The sequence below is a fragment of the Eptesicus fuscus genome, chromosome 9 (assembly GCF_027574615.1).
Source record: "Eptesicus fuscus isolate TK198812 chromosome 9, DD_ASM_mEF_20220401, whole genome shotgun sequence".
In the NCBI taxonomy this organism is placed as follows: domain Eukaryota; kingdom Metazoa; phylum Chordata; class Mammalia; order Chiroptera; family Vespertilionidae; genus Eptesicus; species Eptesicus fuscus.
In genome coordinates this window covers 32,392,480-32,409,345 of record NC_072481.1, presented here as the reverse complement: position 1 = coordinate 32,409,345, position 16,866 = coordinate 32,392,480, and the positions used below count along the sequence as shown (strand labels likewise).

At 58.7% G+C, this 16,866-nt stretch overlaps 1 protein-coding gene and 1 long non-coding RNA gene across 2 annotated transcripts in view; one reads left to right on the top strand and one right to left on the bottom strand.

Moving 5' to 3' along the window:
- The window catches only part of LRP8 (LDL receptor related protein 8), a 71,542-nt gene that overhangs the window by 34,959 nt on the left and 19,717 nt on the right, over positions 1-16,866 (bottom strand). Inside the window, exon 3 of the mRNA XM_054721189.1 lies at positions 676-798. Within this exon, the coding sequence (XP_054577164.1) occupies positions 676-798 (123 nt within the window). The remainder of the gene's footprint in view (positions 1-675; positions 799-16,866) is intronic.
- On the top strand, positions 404-2,917 carry LOC129150280 (uncharacterized). The gene is made up of 4 exons (XR_008557020.1): positions 404-767; positions 1,095-1,222; positions 1,778-1,872; positions 2,604-2,917. It is a non-coding gene; the product is annotated as an uncharacterized LOC129150280 (long non-coding RNA).

Sequence of the window (16,866 nt, the reverse complement as noted above, 5' to 3'; positions counted from 1 at the left end):
CCGGGGCTCAGCTCTGCCTTCCACTCACCCTGCTGCCTGGGCTGCCGCCAGCCTGCCATGGAGGCCGGGACCTGGGCAGAGCTGCCCAGGGCAGAGGAAAGAGCTGAGGCCTCAAAGTCCTGGCTGGGGAGCCTTAGGCAAGTCACTCAACCTCTCTGAGCCTCGGTGTCCTCCTTTGTAAAATTCAGAAAGTGACAGTCCCTGCCTCATGAGGCTGCTGTGGGGATAAGAGGAATTAATGTATACAGAGAGCTTAGCACGGTGCCTGGCACACAATACATGCTTCATAAGCACCAGCTGTCATTGGTATTATTAGAATTATGATTAGAAGTCCTCAAAAAAGTAGTGGGGGAGGTGGGGGGGGGCAGGAGGATGTGCTATGGCAACTTCTGGGCAGAAGGCTCAGAGGGGCTCTTTTGGAAGCGCCTGGCACTGCAGGAGCCGGGCCCGGTGTGCCAGGGAGCTGTGAAGACAGCGCGAAGCAGGATGCTGGACACCAGCTACTGGATTCACCTGCTGTTTGCCAGGAGCCCCTGCGGGCACGGCGCCGAGTGAGTCCGGGGCTGTGTTGGACAGGTCACCTTACTTGAGCCTCCCAACCTCCCAACAAGGAAGATCTGACGAGGAAACCGAAGCCCAGGACCCCCCACGCCCAGCCCGAGGGACAGGACTCACGGCAAGTGGCCTGGAACTCATCGGAGCCGTCGGAACACTCCTCCTCGCCGTCACACTTCCACCGCTCGGGGATGCAGTGGCCGTTGTCGCAGGTGAAGTCGGTGTCCATACACGTCTTCTTGGCTGTGGGGCCAGGAGAAGAGCGTGAGGGGCCTGCTGGGCACAAGGAGCTTTTGTAGGACAGGTGACCGCGGGGTGACCAGAATGCGCTGGGCCACAGGGCCTTCCATGGCCCCCTCTGTCACAGGGAGCCCCTTCGACCGAGGGGAGAGGACAGGAGGGAAAGGCTTTTACCGAGCACCAGACGGAGACAGGGGACACCTGTCCTGCCCTCCAAATTCAGAGCTAAGTCCAACGAGTGAGACAGGATCCATCCACCAGGGCAGGCCTGTTCCCTTATCACTGCTCTCTTCCCCCAGAGTCTAGTTCCCCGGTCACAGCCTCCCGGAAGTCTCCCTGGCCACCTAGGGCAGATGCTTTAGCCCCTTCCGCCAGTTCTCAGTCCCTTCACCTGCTCCCCAACCAGACCAATGTCAAGGCCTCTTCTGTAAGCACCAGAAAGCTGGTGATAATAAATCAAAGGCGAATGATTGTTTTATGACAAGATTAACGAGATATCCTCTGTTCAGAGTGGTGGAAAGAGAACCTACTGGGCAAGACACCCAAATCAGTCTCTGTCCCCAGGGTGCTTCCAGTCTGGGGGTGGGGGGAGGCCTCCACACGGTGGGGTTTGAATCCCAGCTCTGCCTCTGATCTGACATTGGGGTTGTTAACCTCTGAGCCTCTGTTTTCTTATCTATATAACTAGAGGCCCGGTGCACGAAAATCCTACTGCCTCCTACTGGGGGGGGTGTGTGGGGGTGGGTCCCTTAGCCCAGCCTGTGCCCTCTTGCAGTCTGGGAGCCCTCGGGGGATGTCCAACTGCCACGGAGGTGGGAGAGGCTCCCGTCACCACCGCTGTGCTGGCGGGGGGGGGATGGGGGGTGCAGGGGGGGGGGGCAGCTCCTGCGTTGAGCATCTTCCCCCGGGTGGTCAGTGCGCGTCATAGCGACCGGTCATTCTGCCGTTCAGTCTATTTGCATATTAGGCTTTTATTATATAGGATGGGAAGAAGGAAGCAAAGGGCTCTGAAGAAGGAAGCAAGTTGTAATGTATGAGGAACACGCAGCAGAGATCCTGGCACACAGCAGATGCTCGGTAAGTAGCAGCTATTGCTGTTTTCATGGTCTGAAGTCTTAATTAGAAGCAAAGGAAATGGGGTGTTCCGTGGCCTCGTGGGGGATGATGTAGCAGGCTGAGCGCTCCCAGCTGGGAGCGGAACTGGGACAGGAACACGGGGTCCAAAAGGGTGCCCTTCTCCCTGTCCCTTCACTGGCCTGATGCTCCCGTGTAGGTGCCGTGTCACATTCAGCACAGGGCCTGACGGGGCAGCTCTCAGTGGGGGCTCGGGCCCAGTGGGAGCACAGCTGCCCAGCCTCTGCTCACACATCCTGGGCCAGGGCTCCCCCTCTCCCCAGAAGCTCCTTCCCAGTGGCTGACCTTGGATTATGTCCATCCTCCCACAGGCCTCTGGCTGCCTCTGGAGCAACATGACTGGGTTTCCTGAATCCATCCTATTTCTGCCTCTCTCTTCTTTCTTTTTTTAAAATATACATTTTTATTTATTTCAGAGAGGAAGGGAGAGGGGAGAGAGAGATAGAAACATCAATGATGATAGAGAATCATTGATCAGCTGCCTCCTACACGCCCCCTACTGGGATTGAGCCCACAAGCCAGGCATGTGCCCTGACCAGGAATCAAACCGTGACCTCCTGGTTCATAGGTTGATGCTCAACCATTGAGCCATACTAGCTGGGCCTGCCTCTCTTTTCAATGGAATCCTTGCGGTATATCTGCATCCTAGGATGTTTTCTCCACACTTTCCATAGAAGAACACCTTTGTGCAGGGCTGGAAGAAACCGGAGGAATCAGAATCCACCTGCAGATGGGGAGCCTGAGGCTCAGAGAGGGGAGGGTCAGCCCAGGGAAACAGCAGGCCGGGATCAGAGCCAGCCGTCCTGACTCCAGGCCAGGAGCCTGAGCAGCCCTCCCGAGCCCGGCACCTCGGGGCGTGGTAGGTCACAGACATCAATACCACCTTTAGGTAAATCGCGGTCCATAGTCACCTGAAAGTAAGGACAGGGATGAGCCACAGCACTGGGCATTTCCCAGCAGGGACAGTAGGGTGTTTTCTCCACCAGAAGCTCAGCATCGAAAAGAGAAACATCCCCGTTCTACATTCCCCGAGTGTGTCCTGTGTGCCAGTCTCCGTGCGAGGCCCTTTTCCAGGAAACCCCACGACAAGGGGCCCATTTGTCCCGCTCGACACATGGGAAAATCCAGGGGTGCTAAGTTACATGCCCAAGGTCACATATGGGTGAAAGCAGGGCCACAATTCGACCTCACAGTCAGATGCCCTGGGTAGCTGCTGTTAATCCTATTTTACACAAGAGGAAATTGAGGCTCAAAGAGGTGAGGGTGGTGGTGGCAGAAGTGGGATTTCAATTCCATGTGGCAGCTGCCAAAGCTTAGGCTCCCTCCACTAAGGCCCTCAAGCCATCTCAGCATAGCAGGCTGAGAGTGAGGACCCCGGAGTGGCAGGTGCAGTGTGACTGGGTTCCCGGAGCCACCGGTCCCGGCAGATCAACACAGCCCGGAGGTGCCTGCATGAGGGGTTCTCCTGGACTGTGCCCACAAGTGTGAACAGATGAACCTGGGCTTATGTCAACGCGTGCCCTGCTCATGGGCTGTCCTGTGGAAACGGAGGCGGGCAGCATGCCATTTTAGGTCGGGGACTAGACTAACCCACCTTGATGGGCCCGTCTGAAGTGTTAACAACACGGAGGGACTTGGGGTCAGAGCTGAGACTGAATTCTGGCATGGCCGCCTCCTCCCCGGGTGACCCTGGGCCAGTTCCTTCCCTCTCTGGGCAAGTGGGGCCGGTGGCTTCCCAGGCAGCACGGACACAGAAAAGGCCAAAAGGCTCCCCTGGAGGACCGAGCAAGCGCCCGGTGCCAGTTGTTCAGGGACTTGAGCCCGACAGCCCCTCGTCAGGCGGCTGCATCAGCACCGCCAAGCCATGAGGGCTGGGCAGTCTTCCGAGGCCGTCGGACAAGCCATGCCAGCGCCCCCCGCCCCGCCCCCCCGCCCCTTGGCCGTGGCAGCCTTGGCTCCGGCTCCCGGGGTGATTCCCCAGCTGGGCGGGAGGCCGTGGCTCCCTGTTTCCAGGGATTCATGTCCCTCCATGCCAGTCGCCCCTTGGACAATGCCCACCTCTGTGAGTCCCTGTACTCCACAGCCCAGGAGCAGTATGTAATCATCCAGGGTCTGCGACATCATAATCTGGTGCCATGGCAACAGATGAGCTGCCACAAAGGGCTTGGGATTCCACGGGCCAAGGGGGGGAGAATGGGAAATCCAGGACAAAGGAAGTGGGAATGGCTATTTATAACAAGAAAACTGGCCAAGGGAAGTGTCAGGCAGTCCATGGCCAGACGGGCGCTGCTCTGACACCTGTGGGCTGCGTGACCTTTTGCAAGTTATAGAACTTCTCTGAGCCTTTTCTTTCTTTCTTCCTTTCTTTCTTTCTTTCTTTCTTTCTTTCTTTCTTTCTTTCTTTCTTTCTTTCTTTCTTTCTTTTAATATGTTATTTCAGAGGGGAAGGGAGAGGGAGAGAGAGATAGAAACATCCATGATGAGAGAGAAGCATTGATCGGCTGCCTCCTGCACGCCCCTCACTGGGAATTGAGCCCGAAACGCAGGCATGCTCCCCTGACCGGAATCGAACCCAGGACCCTTTAGTCCACAGGCCGATGCTCTATCCACTGAGCCAAACCAGCTAGGGCTGAGCCTCGCTTTCTTCATCTGCATTCGGGGCTAATATCCCTGCTTCACCACACAGGTTTGCTGGTGAATGGGCTGAGGATGGTGCCAGTGCATAAACTGAAAAGCATAAAGGCGCAAGCTTGAGGGGTGTGAAGCCAGCAGCCCCAGCTGCTGGGTGTGACCTTGGGCCGATCGGTCACAGAGGAGGGCCTGCCTCCTCCTATGGAAATGGAGGTGTGGTGCCGACTGCATCTTCGGCCCCTCTCTGTACCCAGAGTCTATGATCTTGTGGAATTATGATGATCACTCAGCACCTGCCAGCTTCCCCACCCCCAGAGGCATCCCTCCCCGAGACAATATGCGTCCTTCACACTGTCATTCCCCTCCCACGCTCATCCCACCGCCCCGGCGCATCCAGGGGGCTTCGAGACAAAGGTCAGCCTGGGCTGCCAGGCGGAACCGCGTGGTGTGGCTTCCTCTCGGCAGTCACAGGGCTCTGTCCTGTCAGAGCCTCGAAGGCCTCTGTGAGCCTGGCTGTTCTATATGCCGGAAAACCAGGGGCAGAAGGAAGTGGCGGCTCAGAGTCACAGCACTGTCCGTGGGAGGGCTGCACCTGCACCCAGAGATTCTGACTCCCGGTCCCACCACGTCTAGGGGTCAGGAAAGGCTTCCAGGAGGAAGGGTCCGTATTCAGGGAAGAGGAGTCAGCCAGGCTGTGGGAGTGAGGAGAGCGATGAAGGCCATTCCAGGGTCACAGGGCCTGGGGCGTGGAGCAGAATGGCCAGGCAGGGTGGGGGACCTGGGAGCTCCCCCGGCCAGGGCCAGCTCGCCCCACTGCACCAAGCTACTCCTCAGAGCCCGGCGCAGGGGCTAGCTTTTCCTGAGCTCACCCAGAGACACCAGCCTCTGCTCAGCACAGGGCTGCCTCCTGGCAGCCAGCCAGACTTACGGCTCTCAGCTGCTGGGCCTTCCTAGCAGAGGAGGAGGAGGGCAGAGGGCAGGGCACGGAGCAGGTGGCCACCCCCCCGGATGTTTGGGATAAGACACTTATTTTCCCTCTTGGGGGTCCATGATGCCCACTGGCTTACTACAGCCCCGAGAAAGCCTACAGAAAAGGTATCGAGTTGACTTCTTTCCCTCCAGCACTTCCCAAACCTGTTAGCCACGCAACTTCTTTTCTGGTTGCCACGTAGGTCATTTTCCCAAGAAGCCAGTGGTCTAACGAACCACACCCCGGGAAACACCGCTGCAGTGCACGCCCCTCGTTCTACAGATGAGGCCCAGAGAGGGGAAAGACGGGCCTACGGTCGCACAGCAGACGCTCGGATCCAGTTTTCTGTCCCTGGGCCGGCTCCACCCAGCAGTGACTACAGGAGACGGCGTTCCCAGAGTACCTGGCCCAGAGTGAAGCTGACGAGACACCACACCGCTGGGGTCACCCCAGTCCTCAGAGCAGGGACATGTCCAGAGGAGAGCCCAGCATGGGGGAGGGGGATTGATACCAGGCCGCACGGGACAGGAAGACGAGGCGTCAGGGATGCAGGCTCTGTCTGCCCTCTGGTTTCTGCAGACAGGCTGTGGGCTCCGGGGAATATTCTGTGAGGGCGGAGACCCATAGGCAAGGGGGATGCCAGCTCAACAGTGGGCATGTCCCCTCCCCTCCCAGGGCAGGCGGGAGCCCGAGAGGGCAGAGATGTAAAGCCCCACGTTGGCGGTCAGGGCACAGAGGGACTCATCTGCTCCCACTTCCTCTCCCGGCCTGGACCAGCGCTCGCAGCCTGGCTCCGGGTGGCCTGGCTCCCGCCCTGCAGCCCAGCCCTCAGACAGCTGGGCCACTTGTACCCGAACCGGGGAGATGAAAGGGCTGCTCCCCCCATGGTTACCCTTCCCCGGAGCTCGCCAGACCCTGGCGTTGCCAGGACAACCGCTGCCAGCAGAAGGAAGATCCGGGGTGGGGGCAGGGGGCGTGCCAGCCCGCCTCTGGCCTGCTAACCTGGCAGGCAGATTTAAATGACAGCCCAGGAAGCTGCTATTAAACTGTCACCCCAGTCAACGGACGACAGACCCCGAGTGTTCTCTGGCTTCGGCAACAACACAGCAGGAGTGAGAGGGGGAGGAGCCGGTGGCCCGGAGCAACCTGCACCCCCTTGGCGAGCCCCCTCCCCTGCGCCCACTCGCCCACCGCCAGAGCCAGCCGTCCCCCAGGCTGCGGCGGGGCCTGGCACGGAGCTGCGGCCCAGCAGGGCCCGGAGAACTTGCTCTTTATTTTAAGCAGAGGAACCCTTGTTCCCAGTGAAACCCCAACGTGAACGTGGGGCTGCACGACTGGAAGCAGGAGGGGAAGCTCAGCAGCTGTCTCCCCATTTCCGCCCACAGGCCTGGTGGGGCCCTGACACCCGGGCCCTCAGCAGCTGTGGGTCACACCTGACCCTGGCGCCGCCCCAGGTGTGTGATGTTCCTGACAACCCTGCGTGTGAGGGTCCCGAGGGACTAACAGAACATTTAAAACAGCGCCTTGGGTTTACGGTTCTCACTCTCTAGTAACCCGAGGTTCTGAGACTGCGCCACTCGGGTCCGCGCACCCTCCGCCCTGTGACAGGGACTCGCCCTCGGCCCCGTGATGGACTCAGGACAGCCACTGCATGAGTCAGACCTGCCATGAGCTGTGGATGCCCCCCACCTTCCATCCCTACAGGGCACATGTCTCAGTCCACACACTGACAGTCAGACTCCAGGGTGTTGGTGGTACCAGAGAAGCAGACAGTTCCCACAGTGTCCCGACACCCACAGAGTGTGGTCGGCGGGGCTCAGCTCCAGGTTCCGGGGGGCCCGGCGGGCTCCGCGCTCCGGCCTCCACCATCCCTCAGACAGGGGTCCTCAAACTTTTTAAACAGGGGGCCAGTTCACTGTCCCTCAGACTGTTGGAGGGCCGGACTATAGTTTAAAAAAAAACTATGAACAAATTCCTATGCACACGGCACATATCTTATTTTGAAGTAAAAAACCAAAACGGCAAAAACACCCGCATGTGGCCCCGCGGGCCGTAGTTTGAGTGACATCTCAGCAGGTGACATCTGAGTCTGCTTCCTCGCCCGGCCTCTCCTTCCACCGAGGGAGAAAGAGGAAATGAGCGGGCGGGGTGATCCTGTGAAGGGTTGGAGACGATGAAAGAGTAAAGGGCGAGCGTGAGCGACCCCTCTGGTGAGGGCATCCTCGCTTTTAAACTGGGCAGTGTCCTCAGCCTGGGTGTCACCTGGCCCCTCCCTCGGTTATGCCTCCCCAGCATTCCCCTCACGCGGCCACACACAGGGTCTGACACCAAGGTGCTCACAGAATACCTATGGCCCCGCCCCTTGCCAGGCCGTGTGACCTCCTCCCACTCTGGCCTCCGTTTCCTCATGGGAACAAACCTTTAAGGACCCCCGACAGCGGACATTCCGGGTCTGTAACTTTAAGACACAGATGGTTGTGGTTCATGGTGCTGCCTGAGGCCCCTCGGGAAAGGTCACCTGGGGCTTCCCACGGCCACGTCCCTCCTCCAGGCCCCAGCACAGCCCAGCTGCCCTCGGACCCTGCCCGACCCAGCCCTGTCGCCAAGGGAGGTCCAAGCCCTCGCTGGGGTATGTGGGACTCCCTGTCGCCGCGGGGAAGACGAGCGTCTCCGAGGGACCGACGACAAAGGGGTCTTCCTGTCCCAGAGATTTGTGATGCAGGAGGTACTGGGCAGTGACAGCTGGGGGGGTGAGGGAATGGGTGTGGGAGAGGTGGGGGGATCCGCCCGGGTCCCGGCTGGCGTCTGCACCGTGCAGGGGTGCCGCTTAGAGGAGCAGGCCGGACACAGAGCATACCCTGGCTCTGCCCATCTTTTAGGCTAGGCCTGCCCACCTGGATTTGGGCCACCCACTTGGCATTAGGATTTTAGGTCTCAAGGAACCAGCCAGAGGGAGACGCAGGGTATCCTCAGCGTAGAAGCCTCCAGAGGACAGGAGCCTGGAAAGCCCCCGTGACCTCCAGCCAGAGCCGGCCTGGCTCCCAGCCACCTGCCCCACCACTCGGGCCGGAGCACTTGCTGGCCCCAGTGGGGACTCAGCCTCCTCTGACCATGGGACCTTCCTGAGCTAGGGGTGGGGGGTTCCATGGTTCCACCTCCCTCAGGCAGACCCGAGAGCCTGCCAAGGCCCCCACCTTCCCGGCCCTGTTCTCCTGCCCTGGCAGCCTCAGTGGGAGGAGAGGCAGCTCTTCTGCCTCCTCGTTAGCAGCTGAGGAAAAGCTCCAGGTTTCACTCCAGCCGGGCTCTGCCACCAGCATGCTGGGCGACATCGGGCAGGCCTCTCTGGGTTCTGCTACCTTCCTCCCCACTGGCTTCAAGTGGGGAACCCAGGGCTCCCAGGACAGAGCCCTGCAGCCAGGAGTGCGGAGGCCAGGCCAGAGAGGCCCGAGAACCCACACAGGGCAGGGCTGCATGAGTCAGACCTGCCAGTGAGCTGTGGGTGACCCCCTCCCCCTTCCATCCCTACCAGGGACTGTGTCTCAGTCAGCAGCCTAGTTTGCCGAGGGAGCGGGAGACAGGCCAGTCATCCCTGCCCCTCCGCCTGGAGGTGTGAGGGAGTGAATGAGGGAGAGTCCTTCCTCCCATCCTCAGGCAGTCAGCACCTCTGGCCGTGAGGCAGTGGCTGACCACGCTGGGAAGCAGCCCTGGCTAAGTGGAAAATGCAAATGATTTCACCAATTAGGCTGGACGGAGAAGCGTTCCCAGGAGGAGCCCCACTGGGCCACCCTGGTGGTAAAGGACAGCGACACCCGATATTGGGAAATCCATCTCCTGGGACTGGGTGGGTCTCAGGGGCACGCCCTCTGTGCTGGCCCAGGGCTTGCTGCTCAGGAGGCTGGTATGAGCTTTCCACCACCCCAGCTCCTCGCTGGCCCGGCAGGAAGCCTGAGGGTGAGGGCGTCACTCTGTGAAGCTGCTTAGGCCTGTGCCAGAGAAGCTGCTGGCTTTTACTTGAAGAAAGGTTAAGATTACTTCATTGCGGCCCGGCCGGTGTGGCTCAGTGGTTGAGCATTGACCTATGAACCAGGAGGTCACAGTTCAATTCCAGGTCATGCCCAGGTTGCGGGCTCGATCCCCAGTGGGGAGCATGCAGGAGGTAGCCAATCAATGCCTCTCTCTCATCATTGATGTTTCTATCTCTCTCTCCCTCTCCCTTCCTCTCTGAAATCAATTTTAAAAAATCTTTTTTTAAAAAAAGAGTATTTCACTGTGAATGGGATTAGCATTGGGTTCTCCCACCCCTGGCTGGGGGCCCAGCTCTCCCATGTGACCTTTCCTCCTTCTTCTCTATGCCTTGCTTCCCCCACGAGATAACTGGTTGGACAAGACGATCTCTAAGTTCCTTTCCTTTTGAGGTATGGTATTACCCTCCGGGGCTCAGGGTGAGGCTGGCAGAGGGAGGGAACCATGGCTCGGTCCCCGGCCGCCCCGTTCCCTCCTGTGGCTCCAGGTTGGGGGGCTGTACATCCAGAGTCAGTAGCCACTGCCCTGCTGAGGCCTCCCCATCATCTGAAAGCCATCTTTCCTTCTTCTACTGGGTTCCCGTCTCCCCCAGGGCATGACCACGTGTCTCAGCAGGTACGAAGGACCACGTCAAGCTGCCCTGCTACATGAGCCCGCCCTGCATCCCTGGCTGCTCGGCCTCCACATCTGCTCAACGGTCACGGACAGACCGAGGGCTGTCCCAGCAGGTGCCTGGGCTTGTGCAGCGCCACCAGCAGCAGACTCCTCCATCTCACTGGGAAAACCCTCCCCACGCGTCCAGGCCACGCGAGCATCAGTGCTGATGGGTCTGACAATGCCCCCCACTTCCAACAAGGCCACAGGAGTGGAGCCCCGGCCCCGGGCCTGCTGGGGCCCAGAGCACCAAGGGCAGAACATTAGCAAGCTCAGTTCTCCAAAAGGCGTTTATTCTGTCGCCATAGTTTTAGGGGGTCAGACCTGGGCAGTGTCTGCAGCCAGCCCTTCCAGGCTGCGCCCACCCTGGCTGGCGGTGTCCAGGTGAAGATCTAGGGCCCTGCTGGACAGCACTCATCTCCCTGCTGGCAGCCGGAAGAGGCCAGGGAGTCCTCCACCAAATTGGTGCGGGCTCATGAGCCATCCCGCCAGCGGCTCAGCTACCGCCATGAAGCCGGCCTCAGGAGATGCCAACCTTCCCCTCTCGCTGTAGCTGGGCTCTGGGCTGTGGGAAAGCCTTTCACAGGGCTCCTCTGGGGAAGTTCCACAAACCCAGGCTAGGGTTTGCGGGGTGTGAAGGAGCCTTCGAATGGTGTGGGCCTTGGAATCCTGGGCACTCCTCAGGCTGCCCTTGACCTCTGGAGTGACCTCAGACGAGTCCCTTACCCTCCCCGTGCCTCAGTCTCCTCATCTAGTCGTGAGAGGAGAAAGTGTTAGAGGTAGAAATAGAATATTGGGGACTAGCTACCATTATAAGAAATATTAATTACGCTCTGTTAAACGTAATGGTTCTGTTCTAATTAGAGAAAGTGCATTCTGACGTGGCTGAGAGCTGTATACCCTGGGTCATGGGAGCTAACCTCGGAATGCAGTCCATCCTCCTTTCCCAAGAACTGCTACCATTATGGAAAGATAAACAATCTAGTCCTGGAGGCACTCACCCTTCGCAACCCCCAGCCCCTACTGCCTGTAATCTGCCCCGGAGGTGCCCAGAGGCACCCTCCCACCCCCAGCCCGCATTGCCTGCTACCTGTAACCATTATACCTTGCCTCCTTTCCCAGGCCTGTAATTCTTACTCTCCCACGTAATCTGTGTCCTTCTACCCAATATAAGCAGCTGGCGTATGGGGAGGGGAGAGCAGATTTTTGTGGATGACCTGCTGCTCTCCTATACTGCCCGCATCATTGGAATAAAGGCTCATATATGATTCAGCCCTGTCTCTGCTTAACTGGCTCAAGCAGTGACAGGCAGCCCAGACCGCTTGGGCGTCCGGTTACAAAAGGAGCCAGGTTTTCCATGTGCACCACTCACAAGCCTGCCCCGGGTGCCTCCCCAGGTGGAGAGGGAAGGGAATGTGGAGGGCACTCAGGTGTGTGGGCAGGGCTGAGCGCTGCGAGCCTGCGCGGTCGGCACCGGCTCCTAGGAGGGGCAGCAGGTGTGCTACCAGGTGAGGAGGACGTCCTATCAGAGCCCCCGAGTGGCTCAGGGCAGGTGCTCCATGGAGACAGGGGAAGGGGGCTGACGTCAGGGGCCACAGAGGAGAACCATGTTAGGGGGACAGAGAGACTGGTCAGGCCTCAGCAGGGTCCACAGGAAATCTGCAGGACGGGGATCCCGAGGGGGATGCAGTGCTGAGTAGCAGGTTAGAGCCCCCAGGCTCAGCAGCTCTGTGAGGTGGGGGGCATCACCATTTTTGAGAGGTGAGGAGGCAAAGTCCTTGAATGGCAGTGGACTGTCCCAAGGTCCCAGAGCTCAAGGCAGAACCAGAACCCGGGTGATCTTATCCCTAACGCTCTACAAGAAAATAAAAAGATGAGAGGCGGACCTTCCCTCACAGTTTACGGCCAAGCCGAGGAGCCAGGGATTCAGATATAACAGTCACAACCCAGAACCAGATAAGATGGTCCTGATCAGAATCGAGGGTGGTGAGGCCATTGTGTGACCTCAGACAGGCATCTCCCCTCTTCAGGCCTCAGCGCCCCAGCCCGGAAACAAGGATGCTGAACCCAGGGGGTCTCTGAACCTCCACTCGCTGTGAGCGAGGCTGCTGAGGGGCTGGGGCAGAGCAGGGAGCCTTTAAGTTGAACCTCAGAAAAGGGGTGACTTTGGTGGCAGCCAGGAGGGGCTGGGGAAGCCCACCTTGAGAAATCTTGTTTGATCCAGAAGAAGGTAGATTCTAAGAGCAGATGGAGAAGGTGGTTTCTTTTCTGGCTTCTTTGTGCTTTTGGAAGGAAATGGGCTCCGTTCTCCAAAGTCCTTGAACAGCCCAGGGATCGGTTCCAGCAGGAAAGTGTGTGTGTGTGGGGGGGGGGGGGGGGCTACAACCCTCCAGGTAGGGGATTCCTAGGAGGATGGCCCAGGGTCCCCGGGCTTCCTCATCACACTGACCACCTCGGGCTACCTAGGCTAGGGTCAACTCGGGTGGCCTGAGGCTGTGAGACGCAGGGTCCTGGCACGACCAGTGTGACTACAGGTGAGTTAACCTCTGAGAGCCTCAGTTTCCTCATCTATAAAATGGGGCTAACAACCGATAACCACACCCTCGGGGAGGGGGTGAGAATGAAAGGGTATTATAGAGGTTGAAATTAAATGGTGAACTGTAGAGAGCAAAAAGGCCACAGAGCTCTTGCCAATGATCTGGCGTATTTTTTACCACCACCCCACTGGTTCTCCTGCTGGGACTCTGGAGGAGAGCGGGTTGCCTCCCTGCTGGAATGGGAGAGGGATGTGGGCAGGTGGACAAGGGGCTTGGCTCAGGTGGGAAAAGCTTCTAGGTCCCCTGAGGTGCTGGGGGGTGGCCAGTGCAGGCGCTGTGGGGGGATGCTCAGAAGGTGCTCACAGGGGCTGCAGGCAGAGCACAACGGGAGGTCAGGCCCTGGAGGCCATCTGCTCCAAATCTTACACTTCATAAATGGGGAAAAACAACCGAGGCTGGAGCTGGCCTGGCCTGAGGCCACACTCCCAAGGCAGCCTCAGCAAAGCCCTCCCAGGACCTGGTCACGGCACAGAATTGCAGCTTAAGAGGCTCACGGAATCATAAAATAGCCTCAGGATCACAGAACAGAATCTCCAATTCCAGGAGAGGGTCTTGGGAATCTTAAAACACACAATTTGAAAGTACTTAAACCTAGCCCTGGCCGGTGTGCTGAGTGGTTAGACCGTCAGCCCATGCACCCAAGGGTTGCGGGTTTGATTCCCGATCAAGGGCACATACCTGGGTTGAGGGTTCGCTCCACAACCCCAGTCCAGGCTCGTGAAGGAGGCGACCAGTCGATGTGTCTCTCTCACATCGATGTTTCTCTCGCTCTCTCCCTCCCTCCCTTCCTCCCTTCCTCCCACTTTCTCTGAAAAGCAGTGGGGAAAATATCATCAGTGAGGCTTAACAAAGCAAAACAAAAACGTACCTAACCCTAAACGGCCCGATGTTAGGACCGCGACTTCACAGAATCTTCCCAACTTTGAAGTCACAGAGAGAACTGTAAACCCAAAGTCAGAAAACAGGACCCTGGAAGCTTCGAGTCACGGACTCGACTCCAGGCACCAGGTGGCAAAGGCCCGCTCTTCCTCCCACCAGTGCAGGAATCCTCGTTCCCACCGCTGACATATGGCCATTCTGCCTCCTTGAATGCTCCCAGCGACAGGGGGCTCCGTCAGCTGCGCCGGCCGGGGGGCTGGACGTGCTCCTTCCTCTGTGCGGGGAGGGAAATAAGTTCTCCACAGGAGATCCCCTCTCGGTACAAATGGATTTCTCACCCCTCCTTGCTCTTTGGCTCTGATCGGAAAGATTCCCAGGGAAGTGGAAAGGAGCCAAGAGCTGCCACGAAATGACTTTCACCGGCAGACAGACTGGTAATAGGTTTCGGTGGGAAAAGGGATGGAGAGGGGCGATTAATTCCAACTTGCTATGCGATAAAGGAACATTAAGGCATAATACCGAGGAGGCAGCAATTCTGTTAACCTGTGTGGAATACCAATTACTTCAGCCTTCTCAAAGCTGCTAGAAATAAAGAGAAAACCCCCCAAAGAGCCTGTGATCGTGGCCCCGGGCTCATCTGGATTAGGCTGTTTGTTTGCCCTGGCACCCCAATGATGGGAATGAGGGGAAAATTCCCTGTTCTTGCGAGATGGCTACGCAAGGGGGAGGGAGGGCGGGCCCACATATTGCCACTGGACTGCCTGGCAAGTGCTCAGGGCACAGATGTCCCAGGCCCTCTTCAGGGAGAGCTCAGTGCAGGGGCCATCGGGGCCTCCCCTGGCCCAGCTCACACCCCTAAGTCCTGTGTCCTGGGAGGGAGTCTGGGAGGGCGGAGCTTCTGTAGACCCCTCTTCTAACGGGAACATCTCAGGTCTCTGCTGCTAGGGGACAAAAGAATCAATAGGGGCCTACTGTGTGCCAGGTGCCCTCTTAGGTGCAAGCCCTGTAGTGAGGTAAGACCTGAAGAGGTGGCCATAGCCTGCAGGGCTGGGCTCAAGGCTCTGGTGGAGACCACCCACCCAGGAGGCCGGCGGCGTGGGCAGGGTAATGGCTGCGGGCCACAGCTCAATGCCTCCGGCCAGGGGCCCAGCAGGACGGCTAGGAGGCTCCGGCCAGAGCTGGGCTAAAGGAGACAGACGTGCTGTGGGAAGTGAGCAGAGGGAGGGAGTGGGGCAGGTGCCAGCAGACCCTCACTTCCCACTGGCATCCTGGCCCAGACCTCCGCCGCCCCTGCCACTTCTCAGAGCCTCTGAGGCAGGGTGCCCGTCACCCTGAGGTTCTGAGCCAGCGGGGCTCCCCCAGCAAGATGGGTCCCAGCACAGCTTAGATGGAAGAGAAGCCGCTTCTGGATCAGCTTGCTCTAGAGCATGCCTGCTGCCCCCTGACGACCCCACCACCTCAGGCTTTTCTTCAAGGGGACATCTCCTCCTAGCACAGAGGTTTGGAAGATGCCCATCTGCTGCCCGCGGTGCCCTCTTCCCACCGGGAGCAGATTGAGAAACCAGGGCTCAAACCCTGGCTTTGCCCCTTTCCTGGCTGTGACCTCAGGCGGCTCACTTAACCGCTGGAGCCTGTGATGATGAATTCTGACTCGCAGGATTCAAGTCAGAGTGCAGCGGACAGATGAGGCCTGGCCCGCAGGCGCTGTCACCCTGGGATCGAGACCACATATCTGGGGCCCTCCCTGGCCGCGCAGACTGGGAGTCTTTCCCAGCAGAAAGCCCGGACTTAGAAAATACTCAGCGACAGAAGCTCCTCCCAACTCCTCTCAGTTGCTCCCCCAGCCCCGGGCTCTGCACACAGGGGGTGGGGGTTCCTCAGGAAGTTTTTGTTAAATTGTTAAAGGGCATCAGGAGGCCTGGCCTCGTCCTTCCTAGCGTGGTGTCTCCATACACAGAGCAGAAGGGCTGCTCCTTAGAGAAAAAGGTCCAGGTGGAGTTGTTGCTGGACAGCCGGCTGGGCTCACAGGACTGGCTGCTTCCGAAGGGGCATCCCCCGCTAATCCCACAATGAGTATAAACCTTGGCAGAGCAAGGCTGGGGCGGGCACCAGATACGTGGCCTTGATCTCAGTGTGACAGCGCCTCTGGGCCAGGCCCCCATCTGCCCATTGCATCGTAAGGCTTACACAGCCCTTTGTGTATAGTACACCTCTCCCTTTAGTTCTTACACCAGCCCGTGAGGCTCAGGAAGGGGCAGGATGGGCTCAGGACCATCCATCCGCCCGCCCAGTGTTCTGCCGCAACACCACAACCCTGGGCCAGGCCAGCGGCCCGGCCGCCTCCTCTAATGCAACGGAAGGATCTGCAGTACAAGCCCTGACCTTGCCCTCTGAGCAACCCTGAGAAGGGGGGTGATACCCTCTCAAGAACCTCTCTGTGCCACCATGAAAATCCAATAGCAAAAAGGTAGCAAAAGCATGAAGCACTGGCCGGGGCAACAGCCTACTGGAAGAGAAAGAGCATGCCCAGGGAGCCCCAGGCCTGGCCCCTTCACCCCCTGGCTCTGTGCTTGGGAGGGCCTGGGCTTCCCCATCTGTCAATCAGGGGACAAGAATCCCACCCTACCTGCCCCTTGCAGGTCAGCGGTGCACTTGTAAATTTAGCCCTAACCCCTGCCCCCGTGGCCAGGAGGGGACGAGAGGAGACCTCCCTCTCTGCCTGGCTCCTTGTACCAAAAGCCAGAGCCGGGCACAGGAGTGTGCCCAGGCAGACGTGCAGACCTCAGGCCCATGCACACAGCACACGTATGTGCAGACAGGCACACATTTGCACACTCAGACGTGCACCATATACTGAACACACTCAGACACACATGCTGCACTGTGCACATGTCGCAGCACACGGACCACACACCCACATGTGCACAGGTGGCTTCATATGACTCTCACACACTACAGACAAATAATCATAGATTTTCCTGCCTTTCCTGTGACAACCAGATGGTGGGATTCTCCCAGAGGGCTACCATTTAATGCTCTAATTAATTTTAAAATATTCTAGGAACCCAGAGCAAGGGTTTGTTCCAAATGTCCCAGACATGGCCCAGCCTGAGGCCAAGGAGGGAAGCAGGTCCTAGGGAGAGGGAAAGGGGGCCTGGGAGGAAGAGGGGTTCCCCCTGTACC